The sequence below is a fragment of the Monodon monoceros genome, unplaced genomic scaffold (genome assembly GCF_005190385.1).
Source record: "Monodon monoceros isolate NGI ecotype Baffin Bay Population unplaced genomic scaffold, NGI_Narwhal_1 Super_Scaffold_21, whole genome shotgun sequence".
NCBI lineage: Eukaryota > Metazoa > Chordata > Mammalia > Artiodactyla > Monodontidae > Monodon > Monodon monoceros.
Window position 1 is genome coordinate 140,308,948 of NW_021703778.1, and position 25,638 is coordinate 140,334,585.

Here is a 25,638-nt window from a genome sequence, read left to right on the forward strand (position 1 = left end):
CTAAAAGGCTATCTGTCCTGACACTGTCAACTAGATAGATAAAGCAGTTTGCTTAAATTAATTTACAAGGTGGCAACAGTCTAGAAACATGGGTAATATATATTTTTAATAGCTTGTACCCTCTTGATTTACTTCTGGGCTATGAAAAGGTCCACATCTAGTCAGTGGAAATCAGACACACAAGCCATCAGACACAGATGAACGTGCAGGCAGGGACTGGTGGAAACGCTATAGTAACATACCTGCTCATTGTAGTTTTGCACGGCGCACTGAACTCTGCATTGCTAATAAGGGACGGCACACTGAGCGGATGTAATAGCACTGAACATAACATGTATCGGTACTATAATGTAATATTGGTAAACCAATAGGTATATTCACCCCTGCTTCCAGGCTTTATGGCCGCCCTAAATATTCGGATACTTATATTCTCCAGTGCTAGTTTCTTCAGATGACTCTTGCAGGAGGTAGATTAACTTCATCCAGAATAACCAACTATATATACCCAGAACTATATATATATGTATGTACGTACGTACGTATGTACTGGGGTGGTGGTAGAGGGCAGGTCTGGATAGATTCTTTTCTGGTCTAATCTTCCCATCTCAAACCCTTTGGCACAAGTTCCCAAACTGTCACAGAAGGTAACTGGAGTTCAAATTAAAGTATGACCAAGTCTTCCCTTGACCAAGTGCAAGATGCTGGGTTAGTCTGATGGGAGACCTAAGAACTGTGTCCGAAGTGGAACCTGCCCTCAGAGCTCAGGGGTGAGAGTGAGATATGCAGTAATAACTATACTTTAGGGCACATGGTGCCTTAAGAGATACAGACGCAGCAAAAGAGTTCAAAAGTGGGAACCGTGCTCTGGCTAGTGAGATGTGAGAGATCTGCTCTTCATGCAACTACAGGCAGGCATCTAGGAGGGCCCAGAAACACTGGAAATGACACATTTTCCCGACTAGGTTGGAAACTCTTGCTACCACCCCCCTACCCCCCACCCCGACCCAGCTCCTACCCGAACCGAAAAGCCTGTCAGCTATGCCTGTTACGTTCACTGAACAGGAATAATTGATTTTATTACCTTAAAAGGTTTCTTTCAATCCTACTCTGGTATATGAGTGTTTTTAACTTAAATTCATGCCCAAGAGAATGAGGAATAAGGGGCTTCCTGACGGTGGATAATTTTATAGAAAATAACTTGTTTTTTACCTTAGCTTGTTCTACCCAGGTGGGACGACTCTCACTGAAAGTAGCAGCTAGGAAGATTTTTTGGTCATACTTTGTTCTTTCAGGGTTGCTCTCAGCACTGGATCTTGTGGAAGTCAATCCTCGGTTGGCTGCGTCAGAGGAAGAGGCCAAGGCTACAGCCAGCCTGGCAGTGGATGTGATTGCTTCAAGTTTTGGGCAGACAAGGGAGGGAGGGCACATTGTCTATGACCAACTTCCTACTCCTAGTTCACCAGATGAATCGGAAAGTGAAGAACGTGTAAGAATTTAGGAAATACTGTGCATGACACGTGTCTGTCTGTCGCAATGGGCATTCCAGAGTTGGGAGGCATTTGTGGTGACAGATACTAAATGATCGTCTGGGTCAGTACTGCCTTAATGAGAACATTTGTGCATTCTCACAATTGTAAAGTTTCCTTCCCCTTCACTTGGTGACCGATAATACTACTGTAAATGTATTTGGTTTTTTGAAGCTCACAGGGTATTAATATGTTAGAGCACTATGTAAACTTAAAGAAGTCATAAACAGCATTTACTACCTTGGTATATCATATTGGTCTTATTGCTGTTCCTTCACATTTAAGTGGTTTTCCATCTTCCTCCCTCCTCCCACAGTCTGGCTACACAGTGCCTTCTTGAACCGTTAGCTCACAGCAACAGTAAGATTTTTCCACGTCTCTAACACCATTCACAGAGTCACAGTCCTGGTCCACAAACCGTTCCCTGTAGGAGGTTCAGTGCTTGCGAAAGAATCTGTAATAAACCAGGCCTCCCAGGATGGCTAGCTCCAGTAAGATGACAATGGAAAGTAGCAGCTTGTTGGTTGTCACTCTACAAGGAGAAACAAAGTGGGATGTAGTCAGAAGTCTGGATAACCTATTTCTTTCCATTCTTTCTTAATACTTAGGGGTTTGATCTGGGGCCAAGGCCAGATACTGTGAGGCAGACTGAATTTTTGATCACGTAGCCACTTAGTATTACCAGCTAAAGAAACTTATAAATAATTACTACCTACCTCACAGAAATATTGAAAATTGGGGCAATAGATACCAAAGCATATAAATGTTTTTTCTACAATGTCTTCAAATGGTAGTTAGTACTTCACTTTAAAAAGTTTTTCTATGAGCAGCTAGTTCGAAAAATATTAAATATACATATGAAGAAGTACACCATTTCTGAAATCAGGTTGAATCATATTTCAAAACAGCAGAAATATAAACTCACTAACCATCTAGAGCTGCACTGATTGATTACATAATACAGCTGTGAGCACACATTAGGAGAAGGGTTGGCGACAGACACTCCAGTGCTGAAGTCCAGCTCGGGTGGGGAGAGGGGTTCCTGCTTTAGGATAAGTAACTAGCTAGAAGCTGAGTAGTGCCTTTCAATCTCTTGTGAACTTCTTGCGCTTTTTACTTTCTTCCTCTATGGGTACCTCTATAAAGGCAGTAAATTTTTTGAAGCTCCTATACTCTTTTCTTAACACAAAAAATCTCATCACTCTAAACTGAACGTATTTCCCTATTCCACAACGAATTTGCCACCGTTTAGGAAAATCTCACGCTCCTGCTTGTTTCATGACTCAGCTGTAGTTTGTTTCATGCATACCTACACCCACTTACCCCAAATTCAGCCTCCGTGGCAATACTTCCTTTCTGCCCCTGGTTTTGTTGCTGTCAGCACTTACCTCAACGTTTTTTGTATTTTTTTTTAAGTCAACTTCTACTAATAAGACAGAACCCCCAAATAAGGGGTTGACTCCCATGAAGGGCAAGCAGAGCCAAAAGCAAGTACGAAGCAGTAGCAGTGAAAAGTTTTCTAATTAAGTTTTTACAGATTTATTCCCAGGAATATGAAGCTCTATTCCCATGTGCTGTCTTCTCTAAGGAAAGTAAGCTGGGATTACAAGTCCTTCCAGGGACTTCCCTGGTGGTGCAGTGGTTAAGAATCTGCCTTCAATGCAGGGGATGCGGGTTCGATCTCTGGTCGGGGAACTAAGATCCCACGTGCTGTGGGGCAACTAAGCCTGCGTGCTGAAACTACTGAGCCTGCGCACCACAACTAGAGAGAAGCCCACGCACCGCAACTACTGAGCGCGTGCACAGTAACGAAAAAAAAACATCCCGCATGCCGCAACGAAGAGCCTGCGTGCTGCAACTAAGACCCAAAGCAGCCAAATAAATAAATAAAATAAAAGTCCTTCCAATGGACAAAGTTTCCACTGCTCTAAATCAGAGCAGTATATATACTTTTAACAAAGGACTTTGTCCTGGGATATTTAACTATACGATATTTTTTATTTCTTCTGCTTTATTAGCACCTTTGCCAGTCACTGTTTAAAGCTTTGACATTCTTGGTTGAAAGATATTAGAATTAAGAGAAATTAATCTTGTGACTATTTAAAAAACTTACTTTCTGGACATTGAACGGAGAATCTTCCGACTTTTGCTCAAGTTTTCACCTGTGTTTACCAGCTGAGAAGAGAAAATAGCAATTATTTCCCCCTTCTTTCGAAAGTACACACTATAGAATTGAACATTCCTAAATTGACAGTGGGCATTAAGGGGTATATGTTGAAAAACTCCCAGAAATCAAATCAATTTAAATGATGGCCTCTGCATATAAGCAGAAGAAACTGGAAAGGATAATATACTTTAGTACTCATCAAGTAGGCCTAGGAATTATTATATCCCAAGGTTGCTGTGGGGAGACTTCTGGGACTGGCCTAATCTTTCACCTTGACTACTCAAAACAAAGTCTTCAAGTGTACCTGCCAGTAACTGACGTAACTGAGCAACTTAAGATTTGAATTTCATCAGCCAAACTCCAGAAGAGCCTCTTGAGTTAATGTTTGTTTTTGCAGGCTGGTGGACTACCATTTTTGCGATCTGGTTCTTTCTCCTTTTTTCTTTATCCCTTTAAGAGACACACTGAATTGTGAAAGGAATTAAATATTTTTTAAAAGCCTTTTTTATTCCCTTTTGGTTGCCTGTTACTAATCTATATAGCTGGAGGATATTTCAACAGATCCCACCTGCCATCTGTTCCTGTTCCCCAGCGACCTTGTTAAGTTGATCTCTCAGCTCATTTCTCAGCTTTTAAGTTCAACTAATCCACCTGGTTAAGTTCAGAAGTGAAAAAAACACACAATCTGTAAAACAAATTGCCTTCTCTACAGCTTAACTTGAATTCGGTACTTTATTGTGGATTTTCACTAAGGAGGGAAGGGGGCATCATTTTGACTTAATTTTAAGAATGGAGAATTACAGCTACTAAGCTGGAAAAATAACTCAGTGTGGGGATTTCAGATGATTTTCTCATATATCTAAGTCTTGCCCACAGTATCTGTTTTTCAGTTTGGATCTGCCTCATGCTCTTAAGAATACAGCATTCCATTGGCAAGTTGTACTATTTTTAAAATTCCTTTGCAGATGGTACAGAAAGGAAGGAATGAATTGTTTTCCAGAGCCTCTTAGAGTGTAGTAGATTAGACACCACAGTATAGTCATCATTTGGCCTGAGTATTTGTTTTCTTCTCACAATGATCTCGCTTACCTTAGGTAACAGTAAAGAGTTACAGTCCAGAATTGAACCTCTGTAAATTGTCAGTAGTACTATTTTATGACATGTGGAAAATAGCCTTGGCTCTAAATGACATGAAAGCATCATCTACTTAAAGAGATCTTAGCTTTCCTAAGAATAGCAGATGTTCTACTAGACATATGAGAAATGAAAATCTGATTCATAATACAGGACCTAGTAAAAGGATGGAGTGGCTACAATCTTATTTGACAATCTTCAATAAATGCAGAAATTGGATTTCTGCAGTCCACCCCCCTGCCCCCCGCCATGATTTCTAAATCTTAGAAGTAAAATTACTTCCAAGGGATATCTTTCAGCCAGGCAAACTACAGACAGAGAAAAGAGTAAGAACCTAAAAGGTCATACCCTGAATTTGGAACTGTGGTAGCTTCTGGCACTAGCAAGGCATCGGGGTGTAACGGGCCCACCTACTTTCCCCACTCTTGCCCCTCTCCCCATCCACTCAGACTTACTCTACTCTTGGTACGTTCCAACTGTTCACGTTGCTCCCCCAGTTCTTCTATGATTTCTGAGCCAATCTGGTCAGTCTCTGCAGCAATCCGATGAGAACGCTCAATACTCTGGGTGGCCCGGTTCAGGCTGTCAGTGCCTTGCAGAAGCAATGCCCTTTGAGGCTGTAGCCGATTCTGACAGCAGTATGGAAGGGAAATGTTATACTTCTTCCATTATAAATGAAGTTATAAGAAGGAATATCGTGTGCAATAATTTTCATTACTTTTAAGGCAACCAAAGATGCTAACAAATCAAACTAAAAGAGAACCTGGGATTCAATCTAGGATCATAATACCTCCCAATTCACTGCTTTTCACACTTAAGTGAGGCAAGAAAAGGATTAAACACATCAGAGCATTTTCCCTGTGCTCCTGATGAATTTGAACTGGTTCATGTGCTTTCTGGACTAGCAACTTCTGAGAGGCAATGGCCCTGATGTGGGGTACAGTAGCTTCCCCAAAATGCATACAGCCTGTAATTTTGAGAGAGCAAACCAACTAAACTCTACCGCCCTAGAAATAGTTTAATTCACTGAAAATGCCCACTGATTGGTATTGAGGATTGAGGGACCATGAATAAGCTATTTGTTTTCAGCACATATAGAACTCATTTAAAAGTGTGAGACACTACCACATTCTGGGAAAAAAGTGGCTACACTCTTGGTAAGCCTCCAAAAGAATTTCACCTTAGGCCAAACACAGAAAACAAAAACTGAAGTTGTTGCACTGGTGATTTGCTCTCAGGGAAGGTAATATCTGGAGCCAAAAAAGCTGCCCTAATTTCCCAAGCACCCTATTTCTAAATCTCCACCAAAGTTTTATTCCACCTATAATCCTAAGCACAGAAGGCATAAGGACAGAAGTAGCCTTTGTCAGGCCAGAAATAACCACTGACAGAAATGGATGCAGCTCTAAGTTCTCAGCTATTCAAAGCACGCAGGTGCACACACTCAAAAAAGGGCTGGCTCACAAGGCCTATTACTGAGCAGGTGACTATTAGCACTAGACCCCACCACCAAGAAGGCAAAAGATGCATCCCCAGATCAGGAGCAACAAGAAGGCTTTTCAGTTCATATATGGCATATGAACAAGTGGATGAGGAAACAACTGAATGAGGCTGAAATAAATCCCAGTTACATTGGCTTATAAAGCAGCAGGAAAAAGGGTTTTTAAAAATAAAAGATGGGGATTTTCAACTGATTAGGCTTAAAGAGCAGGAAGAGACAGTAAGGTCACACAAATCAACCCCAGATTCGGAACAATAATTCTACTGCAGGTGGTTTGTATATCTAAATAGTTTCTGAAACTAATAATTTTAAAGCAAAATTATTATTTGGAATTATCTCCCCCCTTTTTGTTTTCAGGGCTTTTTGGGTCACAAATGACCAAAGTCACTATACACCTTTCATCTCACTTTAACAAGCTCTACTTGCCAGTCTTTTCTCACCCTCCTTTCACAAGTGAATTTTGAAAATTTAACATTCTCAAATACTCTAGTTTTGACATCAGGAATGTCAGGCTAGTATCATTTGAATATCTCTTAAACTATATTCAGGATGTATCATGAAATAGGATTTGTTTAAAATTGTGCCATTAGCCTTTCTACATCCGTGCAGTCTGCACTTGTGGGCCCTGTTCACTTCTCTCCCACATTACTGGTCAGGCCATTTCTACTTTGTGCTGTGGAATATAATCCCAAATGTAACACATAAAATTTAATCTTTGTGAAGTTTTATTCCTTTAACTATGCTCTCTAGACAGTTTGAGAATACAGGTTTTCGGCTTAGTCAGTCTAATTTTATAAATGAGAATACTGGAGGCTAGAGAGTCAGTCTGGCTCACTTCCTATCACAACAAAGTAAGGTGTTAGCCCGCTTTTTAAGAAGCAGCCTGCTTTCTCTACTGTATCTGGGCTGTTGGGCCATCCTGATATAAATGTAAGGGAAAGCATGGGTTAATTTTGTAACAATACTCTGGTAAATTAAAAGCCTAACTGAACTTTGGGGGCATATGTGAGAAAGAAACTGGATCAATGAGTCAGACTACAGAGTCCAGATGTAATATGAATAGGTAACACTTGTATATCACCACTACACACCAAGTACTGTTTTATACATAAAGGATACAAAGAAATCTAAACAAGCAAATTGTTTGGAATGATCTGCATTAAATTCAGTAGAGGTGGGCACCCAAGGGGAGAAGGGGAATTGGATGCAAGAAAGAGGATAAGGTGGAAAAAAAGTCAAGTATGCACTGATAACATGAACTGTACTCTACAGTATGGTTAATCATTGTACCACAGACCAGTAAGGGAAAAGACAGCTGAAGCTTACCATGTGCTCATTCTCTACAGCGTATGTACCATATTTCATGTCTCCTCGACCCCCAGGAGTGGCTGTCAAAGGTGTGCTTCTCACTTCCCGATGGAGTTTGGCAAGGTCCTTCCGGTAGGTTCGAAGCTTAGACATCATAGGGTTACGAAAAGATAGGGGGGCATAACGTAGCTCCTCTTCCATCTCTGCCAGCTAGGAAGGCAGAAAGTAGTGAGTAGATGGCCTGCTTCTGTTCTCTCTCATATGGGTAATATGTCTAGTTTGGACTAAATCAAACCACAGACCACTGTAAATAAATACTCAACCATGTGGTCCAGGAGGGCAGGAACCACATGTGACACGTTCACTTCATTACTCTTAGTGCCTGGCACAGTGCCTAGCAGGCATAGAACAGGCCTTCAAAAAGTATGTGATGAATGAGTGAGAAAACTAACAAGTACCTTATAGCTTATTAAACATTTTTTACATGCATTCTCTCATTTATTCCTCACAACAGATCAATAAGGTAGGAAATACTGCTTCTACTTCATATATAAGACTTGATGAAACCTGCTCAAGATTACATAACAAGAGAAGTCAGGATTCGAAAATCTTCAAATTCTCTTTTCAGTATACCAAGTTCTTAGCCTGTTATGGTTCAAGTGCTTTCATGAAGCACTCTGAGATCTACTGTACTAAAAATGCTAGGGGTATGGCATCAAGGTTCTTCCCTTCCTCCTCCTTCTGAAAATCAACTGTTTGTCTCCATGTCAGAATAACCAGGGGTCCAAATCATTCCCATTTTTCTGGGATAAGTAAACTGTAACACCTAGACCCAATTTACATGAAGCCGTCTGTCTGGGATGGCCAGAGTAGGACTGGTTAATTTTTTTAAGTTCAGGGAAAGAAAGTATCTAAGCACCAAACAAATAAATTGGTATTAATTAAACGGTTTTTGAAATGCTACCAAGATGTTAAGTGTAAAAGAAGACTGGCTCTGTAACAGGTATCATGGATATGCCCAGCTGTACACAGGTATTAGAAAAGTTTCTGGTACTCCCATTATGAAGGAGATAGTTTCCATAGTCTGGTAGGCTGATCCTTCTTAAAATAGATGCAGAATAGAGAAAAGGATGCAGATAAGCTTACCTTCTCAGAACTGCATTGAGATAAGGAAGTTGTTCTTCAACAAGCAATAAAGAAGTTCTCTGGCTTAAAAAGAATTTTTCAGTCTACTCTGGGGTAGCAAATACTAGGGGCAACTATTTCTTTGGAGTACTACCAGGGACCTGGATTTTAGCTCCAGCCTCCTAAAAGGTTTTGCTGAAGCCAGAGCATAATGATATGGAGAACAGAGGACCCTTACTTCTAAAAGGTGAGAGCAAAACTTGCTTTTTGTTTCTTTGTTTGTTTTTTGTTGTTGTTAAAGAAAAGGCACAGATTAAGAGAGAAGCAGTTCTTAAACTGCTCAGCAACCTGGACCAACATCTGACAAGCTTTGGGTCCTGACTGGGAACTCATCCTGTCCATGCATGCCTTGCCCAAGGTACCAAATCCTCCTGTCTTTTAAAACAGAAGGGAATAGGGACTTCCCTGGTGGTCCAGTGTGGTAAAGAATCCGTCTTCCAATGCAGGAGACGCAGGTTCGATCCCTGGTCAGGGAACTAAGATCCCACATGCTGCTGGGCAACTAACCCCACGAGCTACAACTACTGAGCTCGCACGCCTCAACTAGAGAGCCCATGTGCTGCAAACTACAGAGCCCACGCGCCACAACTACAGAGGCCATTACTAGAGAGAGAAAAAAACCCGCACGCCACAACTAGAGAGAAGCCTGCCCACTGCAATGAAGGATCCTGCGTGCTGAAACTAAGACCTGGCGCAGCCCCAAAAATAAATAAATAAATTTAATTAAATAAATAAATAATAAAATAAAAACTACACTGGCATATATGCAAAATTCAACACTCTCCAAAAAAAAAAAAACCAAACAAAAAAACCCCCCCAAAACCAGAAGGGAACATGGCTAGAACCACCTCTGAGCTCCATTTTGTGTGACAGTAAGTTTAACAAAGGAGAATAACTGATCTCAATGGCCAGCTTTTAAAATGAGATTTTAAAAGACCACCCAGGTAGAAGTATGAGAATGTCCTTATTACAGCAGCAATGTATTATCAAAGACTCATTTCAGGAGAGTCTCCAAGCTTTACCCATTTGCGTTTGCCCCTCAACACCCAGCCCCATCAACTGGCCTCATTCGGTAAGAAATAATCAAAAGCAAGATCAATGGACAGGAACAGTTAATCTGTGATCAGGTCACAAGCATTACTTCTGGAAAAGACCAACAAACAGGAAGAAGATATAAGGACTTGTTCCTTGTTCTCACCGTTTCATTTGCTTCCTGTTGCTTTTCATCAAAATCTCTGATCAACTTCTTCTTCTCTTCTGGAAAAGACGGACAAGTTTTCAATGCTCAGTCCTGCTTCCAAACATTCCTAGAGGCTATACCCTCTGCTTAGAATAAACTCCACATTCCTTTCCTGAGGGTACTACTATAGTACTTAATCACCCCTAAAAGACATTTAGAAACATAGGGGAACTAGTTATCACAGTAACTGGGGGGAAGGGAGAGGGACGGTATTACCATTGGCATTAAGTGTCCAGGGAACAAGAATATCTATGCTACGGACAGTCCTGCATAACAATGATCTGGCCCCAAAGACCAACAGCATCCCTACTAGGAAAGCCAACAGGTCTAAATCAATCATTGTCAGTCTTTTTTCACCCATCCTAACAGGAACCAGGCATACTTTCATCAATAAGAATGTTTAACAATACTAGTTCTCTGAAATCTTTGTCCCCATTTTCACTTCCACTGTAAATCACATCTCTATATTAACCCTTATCCACTGCTGTTCTGCAAAACAAATTCAAAACCCACCTACTCTGCTCGCTGGAGAGACTGCATGGTATACAGCACAAGTTTCTTAGCCACACCCACTGGCAGTGGTATGGGAAATGACGTAAAATACCACTGACTCACACAGGGAAAGTCACTCCTTGTTCAGTACTTTGCATCATATCATTTTAGTGCTAGTATGTCTTTAACACCTAAAAATTACTCATCTCCCCTTTTAACAAAAACAGAACAGGCTTTAGCTTCAAAGCAATAACATCTAACTAAAACAGCACTGTTTTGCCTTCACTGTATTTTTTCTGATCATTTAGATAGGTTCTATAGATTTTCCATTTAAGGTAGTGATATAAAATTTCCTTTTAAAGTAACTTTATGTATTAAATAAATGCATTTTACATGAAATATATAAATAAAATGATTAATTATAGTAAAAATGGTGCTTGGACACAGCAAAAATGATGAAGGGAGTACTGGCATGCTGTCACCTGGTAAACATCTGTATGGGGGAAGTGCTGGTGAGTAAAGGGGCTTAGGTTCTGGTTCTAGCTTTGGGTCTGACTCAACATGTAAGCTTGGATAATTCTCTTCATCTCTTTGGGACCTAACCTCCTTCCTTGGTTATAAAATGAGGAGGTAGATCATACCTAACAGGCATAGCTTTTTTTTTTTTTTTTTTTTTAATTTTTTTTTGGCTGCATTGGGTCTTCGTTGCAGCATGCGGGCTTTTTTCTAGTTGCGGCGAGTGGGGGCTACTCTTCGGTGCGCGGGCTTCTCATCACGGTGCCTTCTCTTGTCGCGGAGCACGGGCTGTAGGCATGCGGGCTCAGTAGTTGTGGCACACAGGCTTAGTTGCTCCATGGCATGTGGGATCTTCCCAGACCAGGGCTCAAACCCGTGTCCTCTACATTGGCAGGCAGATTCTTTACCACTGCGCCACCAGGGAAGCCCTAATAAGCATATCTAACAAGCAAAAATTAGTCCTATTTATGAGGAGTTTTTTTTTTTTAATGTATACATCCAAATGAATCTTCTCCCTGGAAATCTATACATAATCTACTTATTACCACAAAGTTATCATTGCTACAATATTTTTTGAACTCATCTTTTGGAATTATGTTCACAATCTGGGGATATAGTTTTCTTTAATTGTGGTAAAATATATACATAACATAAAATTTACCATTTTGACTGTTTTTAAGTATACAGTTAAAGGGCATTAAGTATATCCACAATGTCGTGCAACCATCACCATTATCCACCTCTAGAACCTTTTCATCATCCCAGACTGAGACTCCATACCCATTAAACACTAACTCCCCATTTCCCCTCTCCCTGGACTCTGGTAACCACCATTCTACTTTCTGTGTCTATGAATCTGACTACTCTAGGCACTTCATATAAGAGGAATCTTACAATTTCACTTACCATAATGTCTTCAAGGTTCATCCATACTGTAGCACGTATAAGGACACGGTCTTTTTTTTTTTGCGGTACGCGGGCCTCTCACTGTTGTGGCCTCTCCCATTGCGGAGCACAGGCTCCAGATGCACAGGCTCAGTGGCCATGGCTCACGGGCCCAGCCGCTCCGCGGCATGTGGGATCTTCCCAGACCGGGGCACGAACCCGTGTCCCCTGCATCAGCAGGCAGATTCTCAACCACTGCGCCACCAGGGAAGCCCAGGACACGGTCTTTTAAAAAGCTCAATGTGACTTCTAAATACAAGCCAGCACTTCCATCAACTGAAGAAAGAGCAATCTTTTCCAATGCCAAGAAAACAGCTGAGTTGCGCTTACAAAGGGATGGCACATGGGTACTCGACATGCTGTCCTAATGTATATTCTATATTCTCAACGTGAGATCAAGATCCTTCTGAGTAGAGAAATTTACTTTTTCTTTTATACATCCCATAGCTTCTAGAACTCTAAACCTGGTAGGGTACTCCTTAGACACTGCTATTACCTACAAGAGCAAACAACAATGCACCCTTTACTAAGCTGCCATCGTTGTCATGTGACATTCCCTAAATAGGTACTCCAGGTAAACTATTTCTCACTACACACCACTCACAAAACCCAGGGTTTTTGTTTTGTTTTGTTTTTTGTTCTGTTTTGTTTTTGTGGTACGCGGGCCTCTCACTGCTGCGGCCCCTCCCCTTGCGGAGCACAGGCTCCGGATGCACAGGCTCAGCGGCCATGGCTCACAGGCCCAGCCGCTCCGTAGCACATGGGATCTTCCCGGACCGGGGCACGAACCCGTGTCCCCTGCATCGGCAGGTGGACCCTCAACCACTGCGCCACCAGGGAAGCCCAAAACCCAGGGTTTTTTGTTTAAAAAAAAAAAAAAATAGGAGAAAGTTCAGCCCTGGCAAATGGCCTACATCTTGACTAACCATGATGTAACTGAAATAAGTGCCAAAGCAGCTGTTATTATCCTTGAGTAGTCTGCGTTTTCAGCTATCAGCAGTGAAATAATATCTGCAATCAAGAATGGCCACTTCCATGGAGAGCTATCATATTATTTTGTAACAAGCATTCACTAAAGTGTTGAGTGTCATCACTCCTCTGAATAGGCACATCTCCAAACTCAAGCACACTCACTTCTGATCCAAGATGACAGTGTTCTCTACGTGCATTCCCATCCTAGATTTTTCTACATCTGTATTAGTCATAAATTTTCCTCCATTATTCTTTCTTTGTTAAAAGACATGAAAATCTGCATTCCTAAGAATGACTCAAAGAAAGTAGCTACATAAATAAGAGTGGGGGGTGGGAAGGAGGCAGCACACAGAACCTTGATCCTTTCATTAACTTCCCTGCATGATTCTGTTATTCTCAGTCTTTTTGGAATACTCTGCTCTCTATCTGATTTCATAAGGCATGCGTTCTACTAGGAGTGCTCTACAACTTATATACTTTTAAAGGTTCAAGAGATTAAACCCCTACCCAACTGAGAGGTATCAATAGCTGTTCCTTTATGCTTTAGACTCAGAATTGTGAAATCAATGAATATAAGAGCTGAGATGGACCTCAGAGATCATCTAGTCTAACCTTCTCATTTAGCAGCTGAGGAAATTAGAGCCTGCAGAAACTGTCTTCCCCAAGGCCACAGAAGGAGTAGATGTGTAGCAACACTAGTTCCAGAATGCAAGTCTCCTGACTCCCAACCCAGTGCTTCTGTACACTATAGTGTTGAGGGGCATTTTTGTGCTCCCAGGTATACAGGTATAATATGTTCAAACCTCTTAACCTCTTAATTTTTTAAGGAGTTAGAATTAACACTACAATCAACTACAAAACAACAGGACTGATACTGGGTAGAACAGACACCAGAAACAAGAGTGAGCTACTCCAAATAACACTATCCCCTACCCCACATGCCTTCCCAAACCCCTCACCTGTGACTGACTCACTCTGAAGCTGAATGTTTAGTAAACTGGGTGGATGGCCGCACAATGCCCTGGACATGGAATAAAATGGAAACACCCAGCTCTGAAAGTGCTAGAGGAAACCTACCTTATGTTCGACCAAGGTGGCAGCCTCTCTTTCTTATAGGCTATTTGAATTGCCAGCCCAAGAATGACTAACCTTGGTCCATCAGAACTGTGGAAATAACTTCAGTTTCACCAGGATCTTTAAAATCTGTGATTAATGTTTTTGGCGCCCCATTGTGGCATTTCTAGGACCTACATCCTCTTTGTAGACCACATGGTTACCTGATCCTCTCTAAGCCTGTTTCCTCAACTATAAATAAGAAATATAACGCTACTGACCTCGTACACTTGTCTGAAAGAGTTAAAAGAGACAATACACATAACAAACACATAACAAATGCCAGGCATATTAAGGGTTCAATAAATAGTAACTACCACTGTTTTTTAAAAGTAAATCTCTAGGTAGGAAAAACTAAGCAAAAACAAAATTCACCAAAGAATATGAAGAGTGTTGGAAAAATTAAAATTCTGCAGTTAGTGAGTAACTGTGTTTACCAACCTGCTACATATGATCCTTCATAGTTATTATTTTTTCTGGTTTCTAAAATAATGGAGTCTCACGTATAGATACTGAGATTTAAGTGAATTAAAATGAAAAACTTTCAATAATTTTATAATGTTCATTAATAATGTGCCTTCAAAAAAAATAATGTGCCTTCAGGTGCTATAAGACTAAAAGTCCTTACTATAGGTACTTACTCTATTAATTGGATAAGAATTTATAGCAGTCTGAGGTATCTGGAGAGACATCTTCATATGCTGCAAAGCTGAGACTAGAAATTATGGTTGTAGGTGCTTAATGTAATATTAAATGGATTAATAATTATCACATATGCTAATGGATTGTCATTGTCATACAAAATTCCTAAAGTAGGACACATTGTGTCTGTTATCCTATCCTTTTTTTAAATAGGTATATATATATATATATATAGATATAGATATAGATATATAGATAGAGTTTAAAAGTGGTGAAACTGTGGAAAACATGGCAGAATAGAAATAAAATCACACTGAGTTTTTATACCCAATCATATATTATTACTATCTTCTTCCCAACAATTCACAGTATTTATACAATCATTCAACAAATATTTATAGAGCACCTAGTATGTACTAGGCACTGCTCTAGGTGCTTAGGATACATAATTAACCAAACAGACAAAATATAGAGCTTATGATAGAAGAGGGAACACTTCCAAAGTTTTTTAAGAGGCCAGCACTACACTGATACCAAAACCAGCGAAGAACACCACAAAAAAATTATAGGCCAATATCCCTGGTGAACACAGATGCAAAAATCCTCAACAAAATAATAGCAAACTGAATGGCATTTTCTATAGAAATAGAACAAACAATCCAAAAATTTTTAGGTAACCACAAAAGACCCCAATTAGCCAAAGCAATCTTGAAAAAGAACAACAAAGCTGGAGGCATCATGCTTTCTGATTTCAAACTGCAGCTGACCCTTGAACAACAAGGGTTTGAACTGGGTGGGTCCACTTATACACAGATTTTTTTCAATAGTAAATACTACAGTACCACATAACCTGTGGTTGGCTGAATCTGCAGATAATGAGGAAACTTGGATAGGAGGGCCAACAAGTTACACTCAGATTTTCAGCTGCGCAGAGGGTTGGCACCCAGGGTCAACTGTATATTACAAAGCTATAATAATGAAAACAGTATGGTACTGGCATAAAAACAGATTCAAAGCTCAATGGAATGGAAAAGAGAGCCCAGAAGTAAGTCCACACATATATGGTCAATTCACTTACAACAAAGGAGCCCAGAATATACAATGGGGAAATGTATTAGGAAAAACCCAGTCTTTCTCCCTCCTATCTTTCTCTCCTGTATAGGAAAAAACTTAGTCCTTCCTCCTGTTGTTTGTTTCCCGTGTGTCTCCTTTACTACTCACAAAGAACACTTCACTTTTGGTCACCGAATGTATGGGTTTCTTCCCCACAGCAGCAATCCTCTGAGACACCAGCTGGGTGTCCTGCAATTCGACTCAATTCTGACACTATCTACCCAGAGACAGTATCAGATTCCAGAGGTTCAGGGCTCAGTCCCACAAGACTGGCCCCACCACCACCTCAGATGCCAGTCGCAAGTAGTAGGTCCTCAGGTTACCCACAACTTCTGTCCAATTTGGTTACAAACTGGAGGTTCCCATGACCCCCTCCTCAGATTCAATTAATATGGTAGAGAGGCTCACAAAACTCAGAGAAACACTTACTTAGGTTTACCAGTTTATTAAAGGATATGATAAAGGATACAGATGAAAAGCCAGATGAAGAGACACATAGGGCAAGGTCTTGGAGGGTCTCTTTCCCCTCCTGTTCTGTCCCGCAGGACCTTCTGTCCCCGCAGAGTTGAGGTGCACCACCCTCCCAGTGTGGATATGTTCAACCACCTGGAAGCTCTCTGAGCCCCATACTACTGAAATTTTATGGAGGCTTCCTCACATAGACATGGTTAATTATTAATTCCATTTGAAGCCCCTTTCCCGTCTCCAGAGAAGTGTGGAGCAGGACTGAAAATCCCAGCTTCTAATCATGGGTTGGTCTTTCTGGTAACCAGCTCCCATCCAGAAGCCACCTAGGAGCCCACCCAGAGCAGCCTCACTGAATAAAAGGTGCTCCCAGAAATTACAAGGGTTTTAGAAGCTCTGTGTCAGGAGAGAGAGAAATATTTGTTTCCTGTTCCCTCACAGAAAAGGACAGTCTCTTCAATAAATGGTGTTGGGAAACATTTGACAGTCACATGCAAAAGAATGAAACTGGGCCACTATCTTTACACTATATACAAAAATTAACTCAAAAAGGATTAAAGACTTGAATGTTGACAATGATATTTTGGATTTGGCACGAAAAGTAAAAGCAACAAAAGCAAAAATAAACTAGCAGGGCTACATCAAACTAAAAGCTTCTGAGAGATCCTAGGCAAAACATGCTCTGGCATAAATTATACCAATGTTTTCTTAGGTCAGTCTCCCAAGGCAATAGAAATAAAAACAAAAATAAACAAATGGAACCTAATCAAACTTACAAACTTTTGCACAACAAAGGAAACCATAAACAAAACGAAAAGACAACCCATGGAATGGGAGAAAATATTTGCAAACGATGCAACCAACAAAGGCTTAATTTCCAAAATATGCAAACAGTTCATACAATTCAATGACAAAAAAACAAACAACCCAGGGCAGGGCTTCCCTGGTGGCGCAGTGGTTGGGAGTCCGCCTGCCGATGCAGGGGATGTGGGTTCGTGTCCCGGTCCGGGAAGATCCCACATGCCGCAGAGTGGCTGGGCCCGTGAGCCATGGCCGCTGAGCCTGCGTGTCCCGAGCCTGTGCTCCACAACAGGAGAGGCCCGCGTACCGCAAAAAAAAAAAAAAAAAAAAAAAAAACCCAGACAACCCAATAAAAAATGGGCAGAAGACCTAAATAAACATTTCTCCAAAGAAGACATACACAGATGGCCAGTAGGCACATGAAAAGATGCTCAACATCACTAATTATTAGAGAAATGCAAATCAAAGCTACAATAAGGTAACACCTCACACCAGTCAGAATGGCCATCATTAAACAGTCTACAAATAACAAATGCTAGAGACGGTTTGGAGAAAAGGGAACCCTCTTACACTGTTGGTGGGAATGTAAATTGGTGCAGCCACTATGGAAAACTGTATGGAAAAGAGTTGCCATATGATACAGCAATCCTACTCCTGGGCATATACCCAGACAAAACTCTAATTCAAAAAGATACACGCACCCCTATGTTCACAGCAGCACTATTCACAACAGCCAAGACATGGAAACAACCTAAATGTCCATGAACACATGAATGGATAAAGAAGATGTGGGATGTGGGGTGTGTGTGTGTGTGTGTGTGTGTGTGTGTGTGTGTGTGTATAAATATATATATATATAAAATATGGAATATTACTCAACCATTAAAAAGAATGAAATGCCATTTGCAGCAACATGGATGGACCTAGAGATTATCATACTAAATGAAGTAAGTCAGAAAGAGAAAGAGAAATACCATATGATATCACTTATATGTGGAATCTAAAATACGATACAAATCAACACATCTACAAAACAAAAACAGGGGGACTTCCCTGGGGGTGCAGTGGTTAAGAATCCTCCTGCTAATGCAGGGGACACTGGTTCGAGCCCTGGTCCAGGAAGATCCCACATGCCACAGAGCAACTAAGCTCGTGCGCCACAAAACTACTGAGGCCTGTGCTCTAGAGCCTGCGAGCCACAGCTACTGAAGCCCATGTGCCTAGAGCCCGTGCTCCACAACAAGAGAAGCCACTGCAATGAGAAGCCCGTGCACCGCAACGAAGAGTAGCCCTAGCTCGCTGCAACTAGAGAAAGCCTGTGCACAGCAATGAGGACCCAATGCAGCCAAAAATAAATTAACTAAAAAACAAACAAAACAAAACAGGGACTTCCCTGGCGGTCCAATGGTTAAGATTCTGTGCTTCCACTGCAGGGAGCAAGGGTTAAGATCCTATATGCCACGTGGTGCAGCCAAAAAAAAAAACCCAAAACAAAACAAAAACCAAAACCAAACAAAAACAGACTCACAGATATAGAGAACAGACTTGTGGTTGCCAAGGGAGAGAGGGGGTAGGGGAGAGAAGGAATGGAAGTTTGGGATTAGCAGATGCAAACTAGTATATATAGGATGGATAAACAACAAGGTCCTACTGTATAGCACAGGGAACTATATTCAATATCCTGTGACAAACCATAATGGAAAAGAATAGGAAAAAGAATATATACATGTATAGCTGAGTCACTCTGCTGTACAGAAGAAATTAACACAACATTGTAAATCAACTACATTAAAAAAAAAAAAAAGGCAAAAAACACACACCAGAAAATACATTGCTTGGAAAAAAAAGAAAAGCTTCTGGATAGCAAAAGGAAACTATCAACAAAATGAAAAAAATTTATTTACTGGGAGAATATATTTGTAAATCATATATCCGATAAGGGGCTAGTATCCACAATATATAAAGAACTCATACAACTGAATAGCAAAAACCCAAACAATCCAATTATAAACTGAGCAGAGGATCTGAATAAACATTTTTCCAAAGAAGACACACAATGGACAACGGGTACATGAAAAGATACTAGACTAATCATCAGGGAGATGCAAATCAAAGGCACAATGAGATATCACCTCACACCTGTCAGAATGGCTATTATCAAAAAGACAAGAAATAACATGTGCTATAGAAATTCACAGAAAGAGATATCAGTATGGCTGATAGCAGTTTTAAATGCCTTCATGAAAAGAATCAAATTAAGCAGTTTAAACATTTAAACTTCTTGTTACTTAAGTAACAAGAAATAAACAAGAATGCCAATACATGCTGGCTGTGTGATCCTTTTAATATCATATGAGAAGGCATCTATAAGAGTGAACTGATTATCCATTTAACTAACTTCTTCAGGGGTCATTTTTAGAATTAGATTTGCTTATGCTTCCCATTAACAAAAGAATGATTCTCATGTAAATGTTAAAATTTTAAGCAGTGTTTTATGGACTGAGGCCAACATTTTCTTCTGGAGAAAGTAGTCTCTACAATTGGAATGTAATTAATAGAAAACCATGATTTGATTTTCAAATCATTAGTTTTGTACATAAGCATTCATTCAATGAGTACCTGTTGAACATACCTACAGAAGATTAAATTGGCAGGTCAGATTTCACCTGCAGATTTGCTCTGTTTGGTCCGTAAAGCATTTGAAAAATATCTGAGTTGGGGGCTTCCCTGGTGGCACAGTGGTTCAGAGTCCGCCTGCCGATGCAGGGGACAAGTGTTCGTGTCCCGGTCCGGGAAGATCCCACATGCCGTGGAGCGGCTGGGCCCGTGAGCCATGGCTGCTGAGCCTGCGCGTCCGGAGCCTGTGCTCCGCAAACGGGAGAGGCCAGCAACGGGAGAGGCCACAACAGTGAGAGGCCCACATACCGCAAAAAAAAAAAAAAAAAAAAAAACTTAAACAAAAACAAACAAACAAAAAATATCTGAGTTGGTGGCTCACAAATAAAAATCAAGAGGCTTCATGTATTTAAAAAAAAAAAGAAAGAAAGAAACAACATGTGTTGATGAGCTTATGTCCTAGTTCAGTGGCCTTCAAACTTGACAGGCATCAGAAATCCCCCAGAGGGCTGTTAAAATAGACTGTTAAAACAGTTAATGATTCAATAAATCTTGGGTGGGAACCAAGAATGTGCATTTCTAACAAGTTTCCAGATGATGCTGATGCTGTTGGTTCAGGAATCATACTTTGAAAACCACTGTTCTACTGAAAGGAAGACAAATAATATACTATAAATATCATAAATATGTAAAGTGTCTGGGCTTCCCTGGTGGTGCAGTGGTTAAGAATCCGCCTGCCAATGCAGGGGGCACGGGTTCCAGTCCTGGTCCGGGAAGATCCCACATGCTGTGGAGGAACTAAGCCCGTGCGCCACAACTACTGAGCCTGTGTGCCACAACTACTGAAGCCCGCGTGCCTAGAGCCCATGCTCTGCAACAAGAGAAGCCACCGCAATGAGAAGCCCGCACACCGCAACAGAGTAGCCCCCACGCACCGCAACTAGAGAAAAGCCTGCACGCAGCAACGAAGACCCAACGCAGCCATAAATTAATTAATTAATTAATTTAAAAAACTATGTGAAGTGTCTAGTGTGTTAGAAGATACATGCTCTAGAAAAAAAGGGAAAGTAGTGCAAGGTAAGGGTAGTTGTATACAGAGCTGGTATTCTTATGTTTTATTTAAATAAAATATCCAATTTCCCATATAATAGGAATAATGGCTAATCGCTGTTACTACTGTTAGGCAGTATTTTAAGGGCTTTACATATACTAGCTTGCTTGATCCTCAAAAATTCCCTATGAAGTAAATATAATGACTGATTCCCATTTTGCAAGGGAAACTAATTATGTTAAAGTAAGTTGTTCAAGGTCATCAAGCTATTAAGAGGTGGACCTAGGATATGAACTCAGGCAGTCTGGCTCTAGAATCCTTGCTGTTAAATATTACAATACGCTGCCTTTCAACTCATGTATCTTCTTCATAAATGTTATTTTTAATAGTAGGAGAAGAAATATCTGTCAGGCTAGAATGGACATACGTTCCCTATTCTATGTAATCACTCTTGATGTTCTCATCCACAACCCAAACAAGCCTGCTTCTACTCTTACATTTCTTAAAATTATCATTCACTCAACTGACCAAGTGAGAAAATGCAGACATTCTTGAATCTGTCTCCCTCACTCCTCATGTCCAATCAGTATGGTTAATTTCTGTCCAGAATCACCTCTTGGATTTGGGACTCTCTAGATTCCCATGTTACCTAGATGACTGCCATAAAGGCTCCTAACATGGTCTTGTGCCTCTCTTTCATCCTCTACTCAGCCACCAGCATTCTCCTTCTAAAATTAAATCTCACCATATTAGTCAGCTATTTGAAGTCCTTTACTGATTCTCCGTATCAAGTCTCGATGTCTTAATGTGACACTTAGGTCCCTTAACTGTCTGGCTGTGTCTTACTTTCCTCATCTATTACTATTCTCCCACACATACCTTTTTTTTTTTTAATGAAAGTGGCAGCCACTCTTTATTAAGAATCTTTTTTTTTATATCTTTATTGGAGTATAATTGCTTTACAATGTTGTGTTAGTTTCTGCTGTATAACAAAGTGAATCAGCTATATGTATACATGTATCCCCATATCCCCTCCCTCTTGCATCTCCCTCGCACCCTCCCTATCCCACCCCTCTAGGTCCCACACATATCTTAAGCTCCAGTAATAGTTATGAATATTTGATTTTTTTCTTCCTTTGTTGCCTCTTCCCATTCCCCCTCTCAGGCAGACTCCTGTTCAACCCTTGACACTCAGTTAGAAGTTCCCCTTTCTGTGAAGCTTCCCTCTTGCTCCCCCACGCCCATGTTAGGTTTTTCTGTCATGGTCTCAAAACTATCTTAGGACTCATCACACACTTTGTGGTAAATTTGCTCCCATTTAAGGCAAGAACTCTTGGAACTTCTCGGGGCTCAGGACACTAACTGATACGTAATTCTCAATAAATGTTTATTGAAAAAACTGAATTCAATTACAGAGCATAAGCTAAATGCAAGGGATGTGTTATGTACATTATTCAGTGCTTCATAATTCATGGTGGAAAATAAAGCTTCATAGGTGGAAAGCCTATGAAGTAGTCTCAGGACTAGAAAAAAGAGGAATCAGAGATGAGGCCTGGTGTGTTTGCTTAATTAAATTCAACTTATTCGACAAATATTTATTGAGAAGTATGAATAAAGTAGTGAATAAGAAGACTAAAAGTTGTTGAAATTCTTATAACCTGCGGATATGTGTATATTCTATTTACTTACTCATTGAACAAAGCATTACCAGCAACTCGTGTTAGAGTATTTTGCACTTGGGTAGAAATTCACACCTTTTTGAGTGTCCTCTTTGCAGGAATTAGAAGTTTAGGTAGATGACAAAAGTGAATATAACTAACTCAGTTTTCTAATTTTCAAAACAGAATGTCCTTTGGCATTATTTAGCCTTACAGAAATAGACATTGCAAAATTTAACTCAACACAAGGCTGAAAAAACGGTCTATTTTTCAACCATGTAAATCAGATCCCATCACTCTCCTGTTCTATATCCTTTAACTGCAAGCCACTACATTTAGAAAAAGATGCAAATCTTTCACCCTGGTGTACAAGGGCCCATATGCAATCTGGTCCTGCCTACCTCTTTAAAGCCCCATCTACTACCACTAACTACCTCCCCTGCTCATTCCACCCCAAACACACTGGCCTTCTTGTTCTTCCTAGAACATACCAAGCTCATTTCTGCTTAAGGACATTTGCAGTACTATTCTGTCCTGACACTCATTTCTCCCAGATTTTTGCGTGGCTTACTCCCTTACTTCAAGTCTCTGCTCAAATGCCACCTCCTCAAAGAGGCCTTTCACAGCCACCCAATTTAAAATTAGAGCCCCCCCCATTCCTTGGCCCTGCTTTATTTTCCTGTATTGCCCTTAACACCACCTCTTAATATTTATATATTATCATTGACCCATCAGAACAGAAATTTGTAAGTCTTTTCACAATATTACCAGCATCTAGGGACAGTGCCTGGCACACAGGAGCCTCTCCCACTAAATGTTGAACAAAGGTATGAATTTCATTCTCACCAGAGTCATTCAATTCATATGACCCTGGGTAACACACAGAGCAAACACTCAAGCTTTGACACTTAAGTAAAAGCAAAAAAAGTCTCATCTGCTTTGCCATCAAGATCTATTTTTCTTAAGGCAAAGAACTATAGGAGACCTTCCTATACAGATTCAACTGGAAAACTCTTAGCTCCTCCAAGCAAAGCTTGCAGCACTCTGAATTTTGAAATCAAGGGGCAAGAGACAGTCTAAGCAGAGAGTTCATAAGGGGACCACACCTAAAGACCACAATCCTGATTTTAAAGACCAATCCCCCTCACGACTGGTTATTTACCAACCCCAAAAGTTATGATTCCCTTGGGTTCTTAACCCTTTTTGTGCTACAGATCCTCTGCCAATCTGATGAAAACTACGGACCTCTTTTGAGAATAACACTGTTAAATGTATAAAACAAAATACACAGCAGAAACTAACACAACAACGTAAAGCAATTATACTCCAATAAAGATATTTTTAAAAAAAAAACAGAGAGCTACAAAAGAAAACCCAATTCTACTCAAATACCGGATCGCAGGCTTAGGTCCCCTACGCTCTTCTTGCCATAGTGAAAATGAAACGAGAAAAATCTGAAGGCTACAGGAGGATCAAGAGGGAGATGACACTCCGAGGTGCATCCCTGAGCACGCTAAGTGGCGGCAGGGAGATCCTGGGCGCCGGGACCCAGCCAGCCCTAGGGGGCGTGTCTGAGAATGAGAAGCGGAGAGAAGGGAGGGAGGGTCTGGGAAGGGGGTGGGAGCTCTTCTTCCCAGAGCTGGCGGAGCTGGGTGCCCCTGGGCTCAGCCTGACCCCGCCTCACCTGTCCCAGCCGTCCCCAGGAGCCGCTCCGGCACCCCTCGTAGGTCTTCATGGAGACCGCGGAAGATCTCATGCAGTTTCTCGAAATGCTCTGAGGAGGCGGCTGAGTTGGCCATGGCGCAGGCCGCTCTCTAGCAGCGGCAGCCGAGATTCCCGGCACGGGGCCCGTTCCTACTCCGCTGTCAGCCGCCCAGCCGCGCAGGCATCCCGGCGACCGCCGCCACCGCCGCTCAGGACAAGGCGCTTCCGGGGCCGCGGCGGGGTCCTCCCGAGCCGGAACGCCCACCCCCTGCATGCCGTCACTGACGGCGCGCCGGGCGGCAAAGCCTGACGGAAAGTCGGGCGGGCTGCGCTGCCCGGGCTACTCCTGAGGGAGCGGTGGCGCTGGAGCGCGAGCGGCAGTCTCGGAACCCCGGAATTAGTCAGTCCGGGGTTGGGAAGAGCGCCACGGCGGAAGGGACTGCGGGAACCCGCGGGCCCGGCGGCGCGGCCGCCTCTCTCCCAGGCCCCGCCTTCTGGCGAGGGGCGGACGCTGCAGTGCATGCCGGAGGCTGTAGTTCGGCACGGAAGACGCTCAGACTCGGAAGTCAAGCATTGCTGGGGGCGATAGTTCTGCCGTCGTCGCGGGCGTTAGCGTGACGCTGACGCGCAATGATTTGGTATCAGTAGGCGCCTGGTCGTCATCTTCTCAGTCGTCGCACTGTGTGGCCCCTCTTACTTTCTCAGTTCACGTTCCGACTGTTAGCTTTCAGTTCTTGGAAGATAGCTGGGCCAGGTTCCTGCCTGCGCTTGAGCTTAAAGCACTTTTACTGGGGAGTCAAGTCACCAGAGTCACATTGTTTCAGAAGTGGTCCCCGGGCAGTGTGACCCCCAAAATATACGCTCAGCCTCTAGCGGCTGGGCACGCCGTGCAGTCGTTCACTCAGCAGGTGTTTCAATTTAAGCGTAGCCTTTGTGCCTGGATCTGGGCATGTGTTGAATAAAAGATTCACTCTGACCTTGGGTAATTTATGTATTATTTATATAAGTAATATATGTGTGTATACATATGTATATATGTAATTTATATGTGTATTATTTATATGTAGTGAGCAAGGCGGACCTGGCTTCATCAGGTCTCTTTCTCAGTAAGTGTAGGTAATGTGTTAACAATTACGAAGTCTTTTCCTGCACTCCGTGGGTTTTCATGGTTTAGTGGACGAAAATTCCTATTTTCACTGATGGTGTGCCTATGGAGCCCGTTCTGAAATGTTTGCTTGGCAGCCCAATACTTAAGACTGCCCACACGTATTAAAAGACATAATGACTGTTCAGAGGGAAATGATTTGGTGATTTATATCTCCTGGACCCTTATTAGACTGAGTTCAAAGACCATTTATTCAACAAACTTTTGTTGAGCTGCTAATATTCATTGAGCATAGAGAGAGAAAAGTCAGGTTGTTAGTGGCAATGTACTGTAGGTCCCATAGCATTGTGTTATAGAAGGGACAAGTACAAAAAGGAGAGGTAA

The 25,638-nt window shown here is 41.6% G+C and overlaps 2 protein-coding genes across 2 annotated transcripts in view; one reads left to right on the forward strand and one right to left on the reverse strand.

Annotated features, from left to right (window-relative positions):
* ARG2 (arginase 2) overlaps positions 1–2,292 on the forward strand; it is a 28,050-nt gene extending 25,758 nt beyond the window's left edge. The window contains exon 8 of the mRNA XM_029238574.1: positions 1,293–2,292. Coding sequence (XP_029094407.1) covers positions 1,293–1,498 — 206 coding nt within the window. The 3' untranslated portion in view covers positions 1,499–2,292. The remainder of the gene's footprint in view (positions 1–1,292) is intronic.
* VTI1B (vesicle transport through interaction with t-SNAREs 1B) lies at positions 1,733–24,590 on the reverse strand. The gene is made up of 6 exons (XM_029238575.1): positions 24,130–24,590; positions 10,020–10,078; positions 7,655–7,846; positions 5,283–5,456; positions 3,640–3,701; positions 1,733–2,058 (listed from the first exon to the last, which is right to left on the reverse strand). The coding sequence occupies exons 1-6, from the start codon at positions 24,242–24,244 to the stop codon at positions 1,962–1,964; spliced, it is 699 nt and encodes a 232-aa protein (XP_029094408.1). The 5' UTR covers positions 24,245–24,590; the 3' UTR covers positions 1,733–1,961.
* Between the last annotated feature and the right edge of the window lie 1,048 nt (positions 24,591–25,638).